This window comes from Fukomys damarensis, unplaced genomic scaffold (assembly GCF_012274545.1).
Source record: "Fukomys damarensis isolate Sample0158 unplaced genomic scaffold, DMR_v1.0_HiC HiC_scaffold_15, whole genome shotgun sequence".
Taxonomy (NCBI): domain Eukaryota; kingdom Metazoa; phylum Chordata; class Mammalia; order Rodentia; family Bathyergidae; genus Fukomys; species Fukomys damarensis.
The window spans coordinates 31,710,053-31,728,543 of NW_022900927.1; the positions used below are offsets into that span (position 1 = coordinate 31,710,053).

Sequence of the window (18,491 nt, forward strand, 5' to 3'; positions counted from 1 at the left end):
AGACCAATGGTATCTTTGCAGGTTCAATTTCAATGGAATGGCAGGTATGGCATCCTGAAGGCCATGAAATGGTGTTCAATCATTCTGTTATTCATTGATTCCTGTATTTGGGGATATGAAAGCATAAGCTGTGCACACAGAATTGTTCGTGAAAGGTATTTGGAAGGTGGAAGAAGATAAGGAAAATAGTCTCAAGAGAACCTATATGTAGTTCACACCTGCAATTGACAGTGTGTATAAGAATAAGAGGAGATAAAAGTTGCAATTTGGGAACAGTTGTTCAGGAAAAGGAAAAGAGTGACTGGAGATAAAGATAAAAGATGGGTGACTAGTGTTGAGAGCCCAGCTAAAGCTGGAACTAATAAATTTGTAAAGTGGCCATCCACCATGTTTATACAGTTTTTCCTTCCAGTGATGTCAGTCACCTGAAGCAGAGAGAAGAATATGGACGGTCTCGTGGAACTAAGGTAGAGTGCTGGCAGACCCACCAGGCTGAAGTGTCGGAAGAGACATATACTTGAGAGGCCTGGTGATTTATCAGGGAACTAAATGGACCCCTATGAAAGAATACATCACCAACATTCTGACAGGTAGAGAGGACAGAGGGGGACTGAAGACCCTAGTGAGTTTAACACTGACGTTTGATGGGGAGGAAAAAGTAGAAAACTGGAATATATGGGACTTCTGAGGAGACAAAGCATACAAAAAATAAAGAACATGATAAAATTAAGAGTTAACAAAATCCTTTAACGAAGCAAAAGAACTGATTCTCTACTTTTAAAAATAATATACTTTACCAAGACATTTCTCGGCATAGCTTGAGATTTGTACTTTGTTCATAGCATTAAACATTTCAAGTCACATAAGACTGTTTCTGAGGTTTACTATCACATCTCAATCTAGGGCCAGGGATTTAGCTAAGTGGTTCCAGTGCCTGCCTCGAAAATGCAAGGTCCTAAGTTTGATCCCCCATACCAAAAACAAAACAACAACAAAAAACTCAATTTAAGAAATCCCTGACACATTAATAAAGTATAAGTGCCTAATTATCTGAGATAATCACAATCCCATAAGTAGAACACTTGGACAAATCCAAGCTTAAACTAGATAACGTAACCACATAGCCTGACAGTAAAAGTTCCTTTATCATTGTCAAACATCAGAATGATATTCACTCAAAATATTTTATGGCAAATAGTTTCACTCTGTTTAAGAAATGTCACCTATCAGTAAATGTGAAATGTAAATATTTATTCTATTTGATGGAAAAAGGAATATTTATATATACATATATATTTATATGTGACTTACTTATAGAAAATATAAATTTTTAAAACTACCTCATATTCTTTTCCAATTCTTATGAATTCTAGGATTATTCAAACTAAGAGAGCTATGTTTTTATGACAGACTTATAGCCACATGCACATTTGAGCATTGGGTTTGTACTATTCAACTTTTAATAATTTTACTGTTAGGTGTCATAAACACAAAATACACTCCTATTCATGTGCCTAGATGTGGCACATCTATCCTGCTTTCAGTTGTTAAGTTGGTGAGGGATAAAAAACAAGGTTTAGTCAAGGTCTCTACCCTAGCCTTGCCCAATTTGGAGATGTAAGTCCATGTATCTTTCAGTCTGAATATATTGTGGATTATAAACATTCAGTGAGAAAATAACAACGAAGTCACATTGAAAAAATGCAAGGCAGTTTGTTCTGATCAAAGCACAACCAACTTCAAAGTAAATGTCCGAACGGGACTGGGAAGAAAATTTATCTCATTGCAAAATGGTTAGTCCTAACAGTAGTTGCATCTGCTGCTTTTTCTCCTTCCAGGGACATGGAGTTATAGCCAAGCTGACTCAAGAGTTCACCAAGCTGTCAAGAGGGTTGAGGTGGTCATGAAGGTACCTTTGAAGGGTGACATGGGAAGACACACAACAGTGCATCTGCATGTTGTGACGCATTGGACACAGCTCTCAGCACATACCAAGAGCCAAATCAATACTCATATAATATGTAAAAGATCAGATAATTATAGGAAATTGGGAAGATTAATTAAGCTCTTCAGCCCCAGTTCATCTGGAAAATAGAGATAATAACATCTGTCCTACAGAGTTATGAGAATTAAATGAGATAATGCACATCAAGTGCTTAGCACAGCACCCAGCACACATTAATCGCAGGAGACCAAGAAACAGGAGCTTTGTAACAGGTAACTGATGGAAAAAGAAGGTAAGCTTATAAAACTGTATAAAATATAAATATCCCCCTCCTGCTCCTCCCATTCCTCTCCTTCACATTTAGGTTCTTTAATACCACTGTAAGCACTGTGTTCTCCCATGGAAGGTCGAGTGGTAGGGGAGGGCCAGGATCAGACTGATGGATATGGTAAACTAAAATGTTATGGCCAGAGCATTATTTTTCTAAATTTCATAATTGTTTTGGATATGTGACCATAACAGAATGAGGTAGGTTTCTATGGTTGGCACACAGGAATCAGTATTCTTCACAGCTTCTCAAGCAAGAAACATCTTCTGATAGTGCACACACTGTCCCAGAGGCTAGGATATAAAGATGACAATATGACACTCATACGAGGGACATATACACAAGTGATCATGAAAGAGTGGAGTAGGTGAGCAGGCCCCTCACACAGAGTCCCAGATACAATGCCCAGAAGAGGGAGCAGCATAGCAGGAGCTTCACAGGGAGGCGGTCTTTGAAGTCAAGCCAAGGGAATGGGGGAAGAGAAGATGAAAAGCACACCCAGTTCACAGACTTAAATATTTATGTCAGTTCTATTCTTAGCTGACTATACAATCTGAGTTAGATATTTTCTTTCTGTAAGACTTAAAAAACAATCACTGCACATTATCACATTGTTGGGGTTAGTACATAAAGTTAGAGGGTGGATTGAAAGATTCTAATGCTTCTTATGTATAATATTTCTTTTATTATCATATTCGAAATGGTCCTCAACATATCATTACACAAAGCTTTTGCATTTTAAAGGATGAAAGAGATATTTTTCCTATAAATTATAAAAAATTGTTATTGGTAGATAAATACCAGCCAGGAACAATAGTTCTCAGATGCTAAGAATTCCCCAATTACACTTCTTAATGAAAGGCCAGTGTAAATCCATAAAGGGGAAATTGATAACTAACTGCTGAGCACCTATACATCTCACCCTAAAATTTGAAAGATGCCCCCTTAAAATGATCCTGATTATAGGTAGAGTGAACTGTACTGAGCAAAATATTTTCAAAGTATAAGTCGATTGCTATCTTCACAAAATTTGCAGTCATATGCAGATAACAGTTTACAAAAACAAATGTTAACCACAACTGTAATCATTTGTAAAACTTTCCCCTAAAGCAATTTGTTGACTTACACTCAATTTTTAGAATCAGCAAGATGGCACTGTTGGCTTAACATTTATATTGGCCACATTTGACATGTGCCATTCTATATTCTACATTAACTACAAAAATGAGGCTTCATAAATCAAATATTACTTCAAACACCTGAAAATTCATGAGCCAAAAGAACCACTGCCCAAAGAAGTACAACATAAAAACATATGATCAGTTCAGCAATCAGGAGCACCTGTTTTCACAAAATGTTTGCCACTGTACTAAGATTAGGCCTAAATTTTTAAACTTTGTTGATATATCTCATGAAAGGCAGTTCACATGATGATCAGAGAGCAGTGAGTTTTTTATCTTACATTGTTAGTATTTCCAAATACAAAAGATGAATCCTAGAAATCATATTTAGCAAATAGCAACTGATAAAGAACAAAAACAATATTCCAATAAACAACATAAAATTCCCTGGTTATCTATTGTTAATATTGTAACAACAATAATGTATGGGGTTTGATTTTCTTTTTAGAGAACAGAAGATGGTAGTGGCGTGGCTGAAACTAGGAAGGCTCTGTACTACTTTGTCTTCTCTCTGGAAGCAATTTGTTTGACCCATAACCTTTTCCATAACATGTACAATCCATTAAGAATCTCTACAATGTGGTAAATTTTAAAGACTAGGGAGAAATCTGGTACACTTTTATCTTATGAAAAACAAACAATAAACTATAAAATAATTTTAGTATGGTCTGATTACATGGCAAATGCACTTTTATTTTAAGAATAGAGTTCATGTTGGGCATGGTGGCACATGCCTGTAATTCCAGCACTCGGGAGGATTGCTGCAAGTTCAAGACCAGCCTGGGCTACACAGTGAGCTCCAGAGCAGTCTGAACTACATAGCGAGACCCTGTCTCAAAAAAACCAAAAAAAAAAAAAAAAAAAAAAAAAAAAAAAAAAAAAAAATAGAGCTCAATGTTATTTTAACCCAAATACAGAGAACACTGACACCATTCTAAAGGCAGAGAAAACCATTTTCTCCTCCTCCCAAAATACCACCCTACTTCAGTAAAGCCTAAGTTGACAACATTAGACTATGAGAAGACATATATATGAATGGCAATGTAGTCTTATAATTTTCAGAAAAATAAATGCTTTCTCCAGAAATTGTGTCCCCTAATAGCCATCAGCATATTTTACCTATTATGAAAATCTTACAAAGCCTTTAAATAGGGCCTCCTTTAAATTTACATCTTTTCCTATTTTTAGCAAGTCATTCCTAGCCACAAAGGTATTTTCAATTTCAAACAACTGATTCAACTGATGAGTACTGAGAAAGCAGCCAATTTGGAAGCCGGCATGGTAAGCACTATACCAGAAAGAATAAATACACCTCTAACCCTAGAGGATTTTATCACCCTTTCTTCATTATTTCTTCATTCAAGAGTTCTGTCTCTTCAACCAGGCTAGCCTAATGTCTTCTCAGAGACAGAGCAACAAAGCTAAAATACACGTCTCATGACCTGTGATATTCTATCCCAAAACTTGGATCTGATCTTCTTTATTGCACTCACCACTCATTTTTATTTTCTATTTCCCTGCTACCTTGCGGGTCCCACTAAGGCAGGGGCCATCTCTGTCTTCTGTATAACTGTATCTGTAGCATCCAAAACAAAGTCTTTCAAGTGCATTATCACACACATGTGGAGCCTTCCCTATCCTAAAGCTTGGGACAAGAAATGTTTTGGACTTCAGAGTTTTAAAAATATTTTAGAGTATTTCCATATATATGTGTATATAATGAGATATCTAGGGGATGAGATCCAACTCTAAACATTAAATTCAATTAAGGCTCTCATATATCTATACAAATAGGCTAATGGCAATTTAATATGATATTTTTAGTACGCCTGTGTTCTGAATGTGGTATGGAAAGTTAATTTCATATTTTGAAGCATTTTAGATTGTGCACTTTTGGATTAGGGATGATCATCTTGTATTTGCTAAAGGAAAAAAAACTAACTTGCAGTTGCTAATCATAAGTTCAATCATTCTGTTCTTGACAGGGTAAAGGAGTGAAAAATAAAATCCAAGAATTTTACTCTTGTCACTTAAAATATTACTAATTATCAATAATTTACTTATCCACAATTTATAATATTTTGAAGTCACCTCAAAATTTCTAGGACAAAGACATTCAAAGGTTTGGTATGTCAAGTAAAATTCAACTACATTTCTATACATCTACAGACCTAACTGCTGGTATTCAGTTTAAATCCACAGATCCAAAAAAGCTGGGTTGTATGGTTGAATGTTTCAGAAAAACCTTTTTGGCTCTAAGATTATATAATAGTTGAAAGAGGAGAACAGAATTCTAACACTTCAAATAGAAAAGGCAGGTAATCTATCATATATTAAGTACCACTGGGAGTGTTTCCCTCTGGCCCCAAGGTGCACGGACTACTGTGTGATCCCCTCTAAAGTAAGAGCTCTCCCAAAGTGGGAGCAAGGAGTGTTAATTCACATGGGTAATGCCAAGCGAAATGTCTTCTACACAAATACACCAACTCAACATCCCCTTCCTCCAGCTGCATGGGCTATATGCAGCCTCGGGAGACATAGCTTGCTGACTAGACCTGACAAGAGTCCTGTCTCCTGGGCCTGTAGTGCCCTGCACTGACTGGGAAGTAGTACTCTCATCCTACGCACGAGACACTGAAGCAGCATAGGGACCCGTGTGGCTCATCCAGACTCACATAAGTCCTTGTCCCTCCTGGCACAGGAATTATATTGGGGGTGGGGGTGGGAGGTAAGGAACTCTCGTGGGGGAAAAATCTACTTTTCATCCTTGGCACTTATTTCTATCACATGAAAGTAATCAAATAATCACATTTTTAAATTTAAAAATTATCAAAACTTGCAGACCAGAAACTAGCCAATCTGAGTTTTCATCTTGGTTCTAATCTTTTTCTGACTATGAGAACTTCAATTTGGACAGCTCTGGAGACTTCATTACCTGGAACAAGTTCCCACACACTGCAAGGAGTGTCCTGCCTCCCCACTCCCCTCCAGGGTAGGCTTCCTCCCTCCTACTCCTGCGTGGTTTCTCCACACAACAGAGGGCATCTGGCTGAATTTGCAACTCCCAAGGAGCACCATAACAGACCCTGCATCATTTATATGTTCATTACCAGACCAATTTGCCCAGGCTAGGAAATGGCAGACATAATTATTATGATTTTTATCCATCAATAATGACAGGACTGGAGTAGAAAAAGGGGCATTTTCAATATGATTATTGGTATTCACTTGGAGAGGTGAATATTCAGGGCAAACAGATACCCACTACATCATGAATACAGACTAAAATATACTTTTCATTAAATAAGTGAAAAAACTGACAATCTTTTAGAAATACATAAAAAGCAAAAGGAAAAAAAGAAAAAATCACACATGGATGTGGGCCCAATACAGAGATCTTCTGGGTTTGTACAGTTAGGATAAAAATAGAACTGAAGGAATTACTCACCTCCATATGTCATATGTTATATCTGTGAAAGAATAATGTGAGTAGAGAGAAGATATGAAATATCAGTGCAAATTAAATTCAATATAGTTTATGTTTATTTGGGTCAAGATGTGCATTTTGACCATGTAATATGTTAGAATACACCAGCAGCTTAACATATAATTTGGAACTTGTTTAAAAGATGTTTATTCTGTGACTTGCCTTGCCTGGAAGTGAATGTGCTCACATTGGGAGGTTTTTAACAAAAGCTGGATGTCCACATAGCCGGGATACTGAGGAAGAACTTCCTATACCAAACAGCAAGCAGTCCTTGCTAACTGAACTCCAAAGTTAGTCCCAATTCTAATATTCTCAGATAAAAATATGCCATTTTAAGTCCCTAGGAGAGACACTCACAGACAAAAGTAGCTGTATTTGCAAAACACTGTATAAATAGAGGTAATACAAAATAACAGCCAGGCTTTTTAAAAATCATTAACAACATCAATAAATAAGTCATCATGTTAATTTAACTTGCAATATTAAATTAGGAGTTTTTGTTAAAAAGCTTAGCATAAGATGACTCAATGTTCAAAATAATAAAACCACTTATCAGGGAAAATAAGAATTCAAATCCATACGTAGATGAATCTTGGGCTTTAAGACTACCAGAAAGGTCCTCAGAAAGCTAAAGGCAAGCAGGTAGGATAATGGCCTAGACCCAGTAAGGGGCCCTGGCTTCTAGATCCAGTTCCAAAGTAATCTAGGAGGCCTGCATAAAGTCACTTAACCTATTTGTATTTCAGTTTTGTTTTATTTTTTATCTAAGAAATAATCAGTTGGACAAAATAGATTATAAGGTCCATTTCAACTTTAATACTCCTTTAAATTATCCAATGTAGAAAAAATTAGCTATTAAAATCAGTATCATAAAGTTGGTGATACAAAATACTCTAAAGAGAAAATGCTAGCTAATTTTTAACAAACAAATATACTATAAATAGAAATTCTTAGAAGAGAAAAATAAACAGGAATATCTGAAAACAAGCAAATTTATCCTGTTTATCATGTTTCTTCTAATTCTTTTGAGATTCTTTGGATCAAATTAAGTATAGCTCATTCTTTATAGCTGAATAGTATTCATTCATAGGAAAGTGGATACATATTGAGGATATACTCCTAAGTGAAATAAATGTCACATAGGTGTAAGTACCGAATAGTTTCTCTGGTGTAAAAAACTATAAAGTACATAAGATTCTAATGATATCATTGACAATGTGAAATAGGAAAAAAAGGGGCTAAAGGTGTAGGGAAAGTGGGAAGGGTAGGGGAAAAGTGGTAAGGGAAAAGAAAAAAATATGAGAAAATGAAAAAATGGAAATAAAGTGTTTGTAAATGGAGAGGGTAGGAGGGAGTGAAGGGAGGGCAGGGACAAGGGGAAAAAATGAGAACCAAGACCTGTCATGTAAAGGAACAAGATCCCAATGATGAATGTAACTGTACCATATACCTAAAATGTACCAATAAACTCAATGGGAGAAAAAAATTAAGTATAGCTAAGGCTTGACTCTCCTAGCCCACATCTTAGACATGTCAATTCAATGATCGTTGTTTTTAACATAGAAATGCATGGCTTTTATGCAACTAAACATTAGAGAAGAAAGGATATCCTATGAAATGTACTTTTTTTTCTCTCCTGCTTCCCCTCCTCCACTTCTCCCTCTCTTTATCTCCCAAAGGCTGACATGAGCCTCTTTATGTATGTGTTTAGATCTTACACATATTACAGCGAGCATCAACCATCTTCCCAAAATATATAACAAAGATCTCACTCTACCGTTATGGTATACTTACCAAGAAAGAGAATCCTCACTGTCAGTCCTCTGATACAGAAAGAATATAGTTACATGATTTTTTAAAAATTTAGATAAAAGAATGAGTAAGAAGTAATTATCATTTATCTACACCAGTGCCCATTCTTGCACTACAAGCATCCATCACCAATTGTTTTTCTCTAAGAACAATATTCAGTAGCAGTTTTTAGTTTAAAAGAAAGTGAAGAATTCCTCTACAACATAGTTTGCACATCTAAGGCACTGCATAGCCTGAAATGCGAAACTAGGATTTTTTAAAGTATATATTCCTTAATGTACAGTAACAATATTTTTATATACAGACACACACCCATGTTCCAAAAGTTGTTCAATATATATCGGAATAGGAAAACAACAACAAAATAACAAATAAAATAATTTGTAAATGCAATTGAACTTTCTTACAGTGATCTAAAACAGTCATGTTCCCTCCCTTTCTCTAGTGTCCCTGAAGAACTCGGGAGGAAAAGTTAAGAAGTCTTTAATGATTGCTCTGAGCAGCTTCTCCATATAGTTTTTCTCCTGCAGAGATGAGTCAGGATGAAAGCCAAGAATAGTCTCAATGGAGGAACCTCATGCCTAATTCAATGCTGTTATGCATGTGAAAAAGGTGTCAGGACCACATGAAAGAGATAAATAAACTCTTTCTTTGCAAATAATTCAACTGCATGAACAGTGGCAGGTAAGGTTTTTTTTTTTTTTTTTTTTATGGTTAAGAGCAGTCCCAGGAGAATGGTTGTAAAATAAATATTAGCTATTTTATAACATGAATATTATCCAATATGGTTAAATAAAATACATATTACTATATGGACAAATATTTTATTTTTTGTGTGAAATATTAAATAAAATACGACCTTTCACAGCCTTTTAAAATTGCTATAACACAATTTTGTTTAATACAAGAAATAGCAAATATAATAAAATGTTATTTTAGGATCCTTTTCTAGCTCTTTTTTCAGATTTTATGGTAATTTTATATCAGTTCAAATTTTTCTTAAGGAAAATAGCAAATGAACCAGCCCTCTAGGAATATGAAAGAATAAATAGTCCTTGGTGGATACAGCTGAATAAAAACATGTTTTGTGATTTAGCAACATATTCAGAATTCCTTAAATTTATCAAACTTCTCCAAAATCCCTTACTATTCAATGTTAGATTATGAACTTAATGTAACAGGAAACCATCCACTAACAACTGCTGTCAGAGAATCAGTTTCCTCAAGATGTCAGGTGAACATTTTGGATTAAATCCCAGGTAACATCAGTTAGTCAACACATAGGAAGCTGGCTGTGGCGGCTGAGCCTGTATGTAGTCCCAGCTACTAGGAGACTGAGTGGGGTGGACAGGGTGAGCCCAGAAGTTAGAGGCCAGCCTGGGCAACAAAGTGAGGTCTTCTTGCAAAAACAAAGAAACCCAAATATGTACCACTACCTTTACCTGAATTATTTCAGAAATTAAATAAAATTTGAAATATTATAGTCCTGCATCTAGAAAAATCTGTAGAAACAAAGACACCTTATGTCACATTTTAGGAAACTGAAGACCAGAAATATCTGGTTATTTGCCCAACGCACCTGTGTAGTTTACTTAACTCCAACTGCAGAATTGTAAGAGGAGAGATGAATAACAAAAGCAGTTTTTAAAAAACAAAAAATCAAATGTACATTTACATACATCAATTCAACAAAAAGTCAAGGGAGATTTTTAAAATCAATTTGTCACCATCATCATAACTGCTAAATCCCAGTGTTGACAGAGTTGCTGAAAAATCATCCAATTTTAGAATAACTTCTCTTTTCATAGCATCTGACCCTATTGGCATTTGAATTCGGGGTTTGGCATTTAAGATGAATGATCTTGTATTTAAAATGAAGAAAAGAAATCAGAAACCACAACAGAAAAGACATTACTTAGGATTAGGTTAAATATCAGTAAGCACTCAAAGATGTATGAGAGCTCAGACTTATAGAGGAATCCTCTGGGAAATTCCTACTAGTGCAGTCTTTCATTATCATATGTGTAAAATTCTTGTAGTAATATGAAACGATAGAAAAAAATGACATGACAGAGCTAAGTTTCAAAAAACAAAACAAACATTATAGGAAGAAAAATAATAATGACATTTCTGGCACATCAATGGCACCATTATGTACATGTACTAACTCCACGTGAGAAGTATAATCATTATGTACTGCAAATGTAGTAATAAAAAATAAATAAAAATTGAAACAAAACTCAAGAAATTTTTTAAAAAAGAGGTGATTGTCATCTGTAAATTTCACCAACTTTTGAGCCTTAGTGAAAAGAAAGTTTCTAAGACATGTAAGGGAATACAAAAGGCACAAACTTTCAAATTATGAAAGACAATGAAAGTAGGAACAACATTGATTTAATTGAATTCTACCACATTACCCATTGGAGAAGACTGGCTTTAAAGATCACTCTTGCTCTGATACTTTTCTATAGCTGTAAAATATAAGTGGATCATTCCCCTACTTAATTCAGACAGGCTCTTAAACTAAAGCCAAAAAGATGTGTGGGGAGGTTATTATATGAAATATCTTTTAAAAAAGCTGGGCTATGTGACATTTTATGAAATGCCAAATCCCAATGCCTGAGTCTATTGTGACATGTTCTGTTTGTTACACAGCAGTGTGAAACTGGAGATTCAATCTCCAACTAACTCCACAAAGTTATGGACCAAATTGCATAATGAGTGATTTCTGTAAAATCGTAAAGAGAAGATGTCAATTCACATCCAATGCAAATGACTTTTGATGATTAATATTTTACCCTTAGTATGACCTTGAGAAATCACAAAGGACACAATTCTCTTTGACTTACTGCACTTGATGTATAAAGACTACTACCATAGTTATATCATTTTTTAAACTCTATTTTGACGATATTTCTTGGTTGCTTCCATAATATTCTTCCCTGCAGGTACATTTAATAAACATAAGAGCATTTCTGTCATTCTTAAAATTCTTACCAAAAGTAGTAGAATGCAGGATTTTGAGGGATTTTTGTTTGATTCTACTTGTACGCATCATGATACACATCTGGGAGGGTATGAATTTGGCTCAATATATGTTGACTGCAAGAGATTTATACACTGAATACCTATCCAATTAAAAGTTTATAAGCTTCTTTTATTCACTTTCTAAGTATTCAGAATTACTCATGCAGTATTTTTTGATGTGTAACAAATTTTAGTTAAATTCAAGAATATATTATGGAAAATAAATTTAGAAGACATAGACTCACTATGTTAGAACAGATTATTCATGTAAAAGCATTATAAAAGAGAAATATCCATGAAGCTTGGAGACTACTCTGCAAAAGTAACACTGCAAACATCAAAGTCTTACAATTTTGCATTATGGTATTATGGTCACCATATAAATTTTCAATCCACAGCCTTCATTAATTACAGCAGAACTTCCGGCATTTAGAACTAATTCTTGTGGCTTTCAGTGACACAGAAATTGGGATCTAAATTATTTATTATTTAATGATCCAAAGTTGTAAATGAGCTATGTTCGTGAGTAGACATCAGAAGGCGAGGAAATTGAGGTTGAAGCACAAGTTTACAAAGTCCCTTATTTAAACAGATAAAAATAATTTTTAAAATGCCAATCATAAATAACTTATCTCCCTACCCCTATTTGGGGAACATAAACTCAGTGATTTCAGCATGGAGCTGCTTTCTCTCTGCACCCTGAGGCACTTCTGGGCATTTCAAATCTACTGGGACCTGTCTAAACCTCACCAGAAACTTAAAGCAGTGACAGAAACAAGATAAATTCTAGTTCTCTGCTACGTATAAGCTAATTTACAAATGTTTCAAAATAGATATATTATTTTATTCTACAGGTATCACTGCTTCTAGCTGACAACAAGTAAGAGTTCCCTTAATTTAATAACAAAATTAGGAACATGCATCAGAGGAAAGCATTTCAACTTCCTGTACAAATAGCACCTCACATTAACCACAGATAAGTGCACTGGAGTCTGTATTGGTAGCTTTAATCATCAGCATCAACTTCAACATAAACAATTATTTCTACCAAATGAGCTACCCATCCCATTTTGAAAGAGGAAAGATACATATACACACACACAATTGCTGAAAAATAACAACTATAACAGAACATTCTAGACACCTATTACATATGTTTGAAAGATACTGTTTTGAATAGCTTATCAAAATATTATCTATGTACACAGACCTTGGGTAGTTACACTTTAGATCCTACCTGAAGGCTAGTCTTGCAACAAACCAAGCAAAATGAAGCACTTCGGTACTTACAGACTGCTCACAAGGAACACCATCTGGAAAACCTTTTGCATTTAAGATTAAAGCTGCACACAAGGTTTATTGTTAGCCCCAGCCTGCGAGAAGGAACAGGAGAGGAGGGTGGAGAGAAGCGCTTACTTCGAAAATGCTCTGAAGCGTAATAATAGACATCCTCATAGCCCTCGTGGTAATCCTCTTCTGGTCGGTACTTTTTCCCCTTTCTTCTCCTAGATCTTCGTATCTGCTTGACAAAACCCAAGAAGCGGTCCATCTTTCGCGCACCTCGCAACCCGGCTCTGCCCGCACCAGAGCACAGCAACAGTCCAGCTGCTCCGGAAGCCGGTGGAGCATGAATGACCAGCACCAAGCGTGGGGACCCGGGCACGCTACTCTCCCGTCTGCCTCTGTGCTACCATTAACGCAGAGATTTTACCCATGGGAGAGGAAAAAATAAGAGCGATATGGCTTTACATTAATAAGATTTCTCATTTAGCTCAATACCTTCTTAAATGTGCAATTAAAAAAGGGAAGGAGAGATCAAGTGAAATGATAATGAAAGACTAAGAGAAAAAAACAAATTACAAAGCTTGGGACTTCAAATAGTTTCAAAATAAAGCAAAAGTTCAAGAGATTCATAAGAGGCAAGATGAGTCCCAACACAAGAATGTCACTAGCCAAAGTCTCCATCACCAGGGGCGGGGAAGCACATTAGTCAATGGACTGAACCAAAACTGGAGACTGAACTGAGTTTTACCAGCTAGCTAACCTTACTCCAGAATCTTGACATCACTTATCTCAAGGCACAGCTGGTGCTTGGGAAACTTAGGAGAAAGCTATTGTTCTGTAAGGCAAGACTGATTAACCCTTTAGGCTCTCATGCGCACCGTATTAATGAGCAGCAAAGTGGTTTCATCCATATGCAGGGCCCTCTTGCTGACAAGAGTGCAGTGCATGTGTTAATTGGAGCAGCAGGGAGAAGGCTCAGCAGCTGCTTTCAAATGACACGTTTACCCACTGGGCATTAATGTATTCCAATCGCTGTTTGATCTAAATATTAAAACGCACTTCACAGAGAAGCACCTCATAGGCTTAGTAACAGCATATCATAATCAGCAAATAAAAGAAACCGCATGGTTTCAGGGAAATGAAATACAAACAATCCAACTCACAATGAACTCAAATATAAACTTAGCTGAGTTGTTAACACTTCAGAAATACATATGAAAACAAACAGGCTAAAGAGTATATAAAACTTAATCTTCATTGGTGAAATGACATTGGGAGAAGACTTTTAAAAATACACTCACGTCCTGTTCATCCTTTATCTTTAAAGATCACAAACTCAAAAAAATCAGCAACAATCAGAAACAATCAAAAACACTTCAGATGACAGGAGTACTCTAAACTTTACACAGGTCAGTGTTAATTATGGATAATCTTTTACCATATAGCTGCTTTCTTCTTCCGGTCTTTTAAGTGCACTGGAATTTTTAACACCAAGAAAAAAATTCTGTTTACAATATAATCAATCAAACATGTCAGCACATTACTTTGTAAACTAATGATACTCTGCAGCACCGTGTTCCCAGAAATGTAATTTTTAAAAATGCTTCTTACTATATAAAGGTCATTCAATACTCACATAACAAATCTTCAGGAACATCCTAGAGGCAGCTAACTATACTTTACATTACCTGTTGTTAGACTTAATTTTTTTACCTTCTAGATTTTGACCTCTATTTTTCTGATATAAATTGATTAAGTAGATATTGATTAAAGAGAGAGAAATTCATTCACAAGGCAAAACCATTTCCATTCTGAAATACAGTTACTTCCAATGGTTCCATGAACTTCCTGGAGATTTCCCATTTTTCACGCATTAAGAGTTTGCAAAAAGAAATATAAACTTAATGATGTTGACAAGATGCTATAAAAATTTTTACAAACATTTTTAAACAAAAAAATTACTTGTCCTTAGGTTACAAATACTTTATTATTCTGACTCCCTCAACTAAAAGAAAAAATAAACAGAATATAGAAGATCTGGGATCTAGATTTTTAACAGGTCACTAAATAAATGATAATAATATATAATCTTTTGATTTAATCTTAAAATTTAAAAATGAAGTATCATTATATCACTTGGATGAGGAAAAAACAACAGATAAAACAGAAAGACATCTTTTATATAGAATTTAAACATTCCACTACAGCTTACTGATTTTTAATTTTAGTATTTATAGAGACTGATTTTCTCAAATGGTGGTAAACAACCATTTTTAAACAGGACCACTGCAAAGTAAAAATATCTGTATACCTAAATGTTTATGGAATTAAATTGGCTTAATCATCTTTCTAGTATTTGCATATTTTTGAAGGATTTTATTTGGGAAATTAATAGTACAGTATCTAATTGCAATGATACAGTTTTATATAAGATCAGGTACGGTGCTGGTCAAGAGTTTAAAAGTTATCTTTATATTTGGAGGGGAACAGAGTGAGTGAAACAAACTTTTAAAACAATTAGAGATGCCTGGGAAGCTGGAATAGGAAAGCTGTTACTAGAGGTGCCTACTTGGAGCACAAACAGTGAGAGACATGGCAGTGGATGTGATGTGAGGGAGAGGAAGAAAACAGAAAAGACACTGAGCACTCTGCTTTAAGGGTGGTGGAAGTGGACAAAATGCTTTTTTCATCATATGTCTTGGGCCCGTATCTCTGAATTTCTCCTATGTTTTAAACAGGATGTTTCATGTTTTAGCAATGGAGGACCAACCTAAAATCTATAAGTTCTGGCTATTATGTAATGGTTGGCTAACAGCCCATAACAATCTTCAGATTCATACAGCACAGTTCAAGTCCACTCCACAAAGTGAACTGCCTTTCCAGAGAGAGGACAGCTCCTTCTTCCCACAGCACAAACGCTGCTAAGTGGTGCTCTTCACCGATTACTACATTCCGTCTTTCAAATAGATGGATGGTTTACAGGTTGCAAATGACAATTCACAGAACAAATATTTCCAATAAACATGTTTTGTTTGGCTCAGGCAAGCATTTGGGGTTTTGTTGTTGTTTGTTTGTTTTTCAAAGTTGGGCCAACGTGTAAAAGTCAGGAGATTTCAAAAATAAATCGGACATTTAATTTTGCAATAACAAAAGATCTGGCAAGGCTGGACCCCACTCCATATGGCAACTATTGATTACCGCTGAGTGGTGGCTGCCATCCATAAATAATTATGGACTTTCCACTTAACCACATTCCCTTCTCATGGACCAGTTCTCTCATTCAGTTACCTCCTGGCTCCTGCAGGCATTCATGCTTATGACCATGGTTAAAGTGCTGTCTTGAAAAGCTATTCCCGACAACTAATTAAAGAAATATCGAGATGTCTATATTTTCATGTAAAGAAATCTGACCATTATAACAAATTGGCTTTAATTCAGCTAAATGTTCACCAAACTATATCATTAAATTTCCTAGAAAAATATATTCACATGAGAAAATAAGAGGTTGAATTATTCAATAAAATGTATTTCAACTAAGATTAGCAAATATATATTAATACATATATAGAGATATTTATAAAGAGCTAATTATTTTCCTTCTGGGAAGTAGGCAATTACCTGCATAGCATTTGTATGGCTTTCATGATCTTCTGAATTGGAATTTCTATCCTTTTTTAAGAAAAGAGTGGAACAAATATTTAGATTAAATCTTTGACTAACAACCTTTCCTAGATTAAGGGGAAGCTTTCTGTGCATTATTTACATTGAATAATGGTTGTAATATTTTCTGAGTAGCAATAAGAAACATATTGTCTATTAGAAAAATATTCAAGTCATAAAATAATCTGGATCTTTGAGATGGCTCGTGTCTGCATGTGATGCCAAGAATTGTGGGAGCCTTCCTGCAACCTGTGAGTGACTCCCTGATACACCAAGGATGGCAGAATGGGAAGAGAACAGCAGCACTCTGATCCCTGCCAATGATGCTATTCATATCCCTGCCAAATGCAATACCACTTTATTTTATCAAATGACTTGTAATACCCCTCCTTGCTAATGAAATACATAGATCATGGGACTCATGCATACATAATTACAAACTACCTTAATAATAATTTATTTAAATATGTTTCATGATATTTATTTAAATAAGTACATCTGAGGGCTTGACTATAACAGAAAATGCAGTTACATTTTGTAGCCACTACTAGTGAATAATTTCGGGGCAGAGGGATTACTGGGGATCAAATTCGGGAACTTGTGCTTGCAAGGCAGGTGTGGTGCCACTGAGCTAAATCCACAGTCCGATAATTTTTTAATTTGAGAAGCCATGCTTTACCAGGGACAGAAAATACAAAAGTAGAGTGGTGGCCATCAGAAGAAAAGCACATATATTCCCTGTATACTAAAATTATAAAAAATGCTTATGTTTTTATATAACAGTATTAACATCTACACTCGGAATTATAAAGAGGTCTCCACTTTCAAGAATATTTATTCTTATGACTATTTCAGAATTATACAGAATGCAGGATATATTTCTAGTTTCTAACTGTTTCTCTCTTATTTCAGTACTTTTAGCAAACGAGGCTGCAGTCACAAAATGCTAGCAACCTCCCAATCCCCACTTAGCATTGCAACAAGCCAAAACATAGAAAATAAATGCTCATTAAATTTAGAAGACTTTTTCCTGAATAATTCCTATTTAGATTTCTAATTTGATTCTGTCCACTCACAATTTTTTGGATTGTTTATTAAATAAAGCACAGAGTCATCTGTTTAAACAGTAATATATACAAACTAACTCTGTTGGTCTGCAAATTGAGGAATAATCTAAGCAAATTTATCTATCTGTGAAATATTTCAAGGTCAACCCTCCACTGACTACAAGATTTTGAGTTAAAAAGACAGTGGAGGACAGTGCTTAGAATTTGATAATGTTTGCTTACTGAGCGTGAAATGAAATTTAACTGTGGAATGTCTGCATTTGTAAATTTATTGTGGTTGTTTAGACTTCTTGCAAAATGAAATGTCAGGCATTCATTCAGAGATTCCAAATATATTAAGCTGGGCCCTGGGGATTTAGCTCAGTGGTTTCGCTGCCTGCCTTGCAAGTGCCAGTCCTAAGTTCGATCCCCAGTACCCCCGCCAAAAAGATTCCTTCCAAATATATTAAGCTTCACAAGGCTCAGATAACATAAGTTATTCTTTCAATTTTCAAAGATTTTTCCCGCATATAGAATTAATTAATAAATTAATTTAATAGCTCATTGTGGAATGGGCATAGGAGTATAAAAATAAAAGCTAAAAAATAATTATCAAGTTTGAAATGCTAAGGGTGTCATCTGAATATTATAATGGTTTAAAAAATGTCCATTGTATCAGAATTCATATTTCTCCCTGAAGGTATAATGCTTCTTAGGAAGA

General features: G+C 35.2%; 1 protein-coding gene across 7 annotated transcripts in view; it reads right to left on the reverse strand.

The window, feature by feature from the left end:
• Positions 1-13,491, reverse strand: part of Grip1 (glutamate receptor interacting protein 1) — a 390,535-nt gene extending 377,044 nt beyond the window's left edge. For 6 of the 7 annotated variants that reach the window (XM_033763767.1, XM_033763765.1, XM_033763766.1 and 3 more), the window contains exon 1: positions 13,197-13,488. In XM_033763767.1, coding sequence (XP_033619658.1) covers positions 13,197-13,329 — 133 coding nt within the window. In that variant the 5' untranslated portion in view covers positions 13,330-13,488. Of the gene's footprint in view, positions 1-13,196 lie in introns of all 7 variants that reach the window. The other variant, XM_033763768.1, reaches the window with a different exon arrangement.
• Between the last annotated feature and the right edge of the window lie 5,000 nt (positions 13,492-18,491).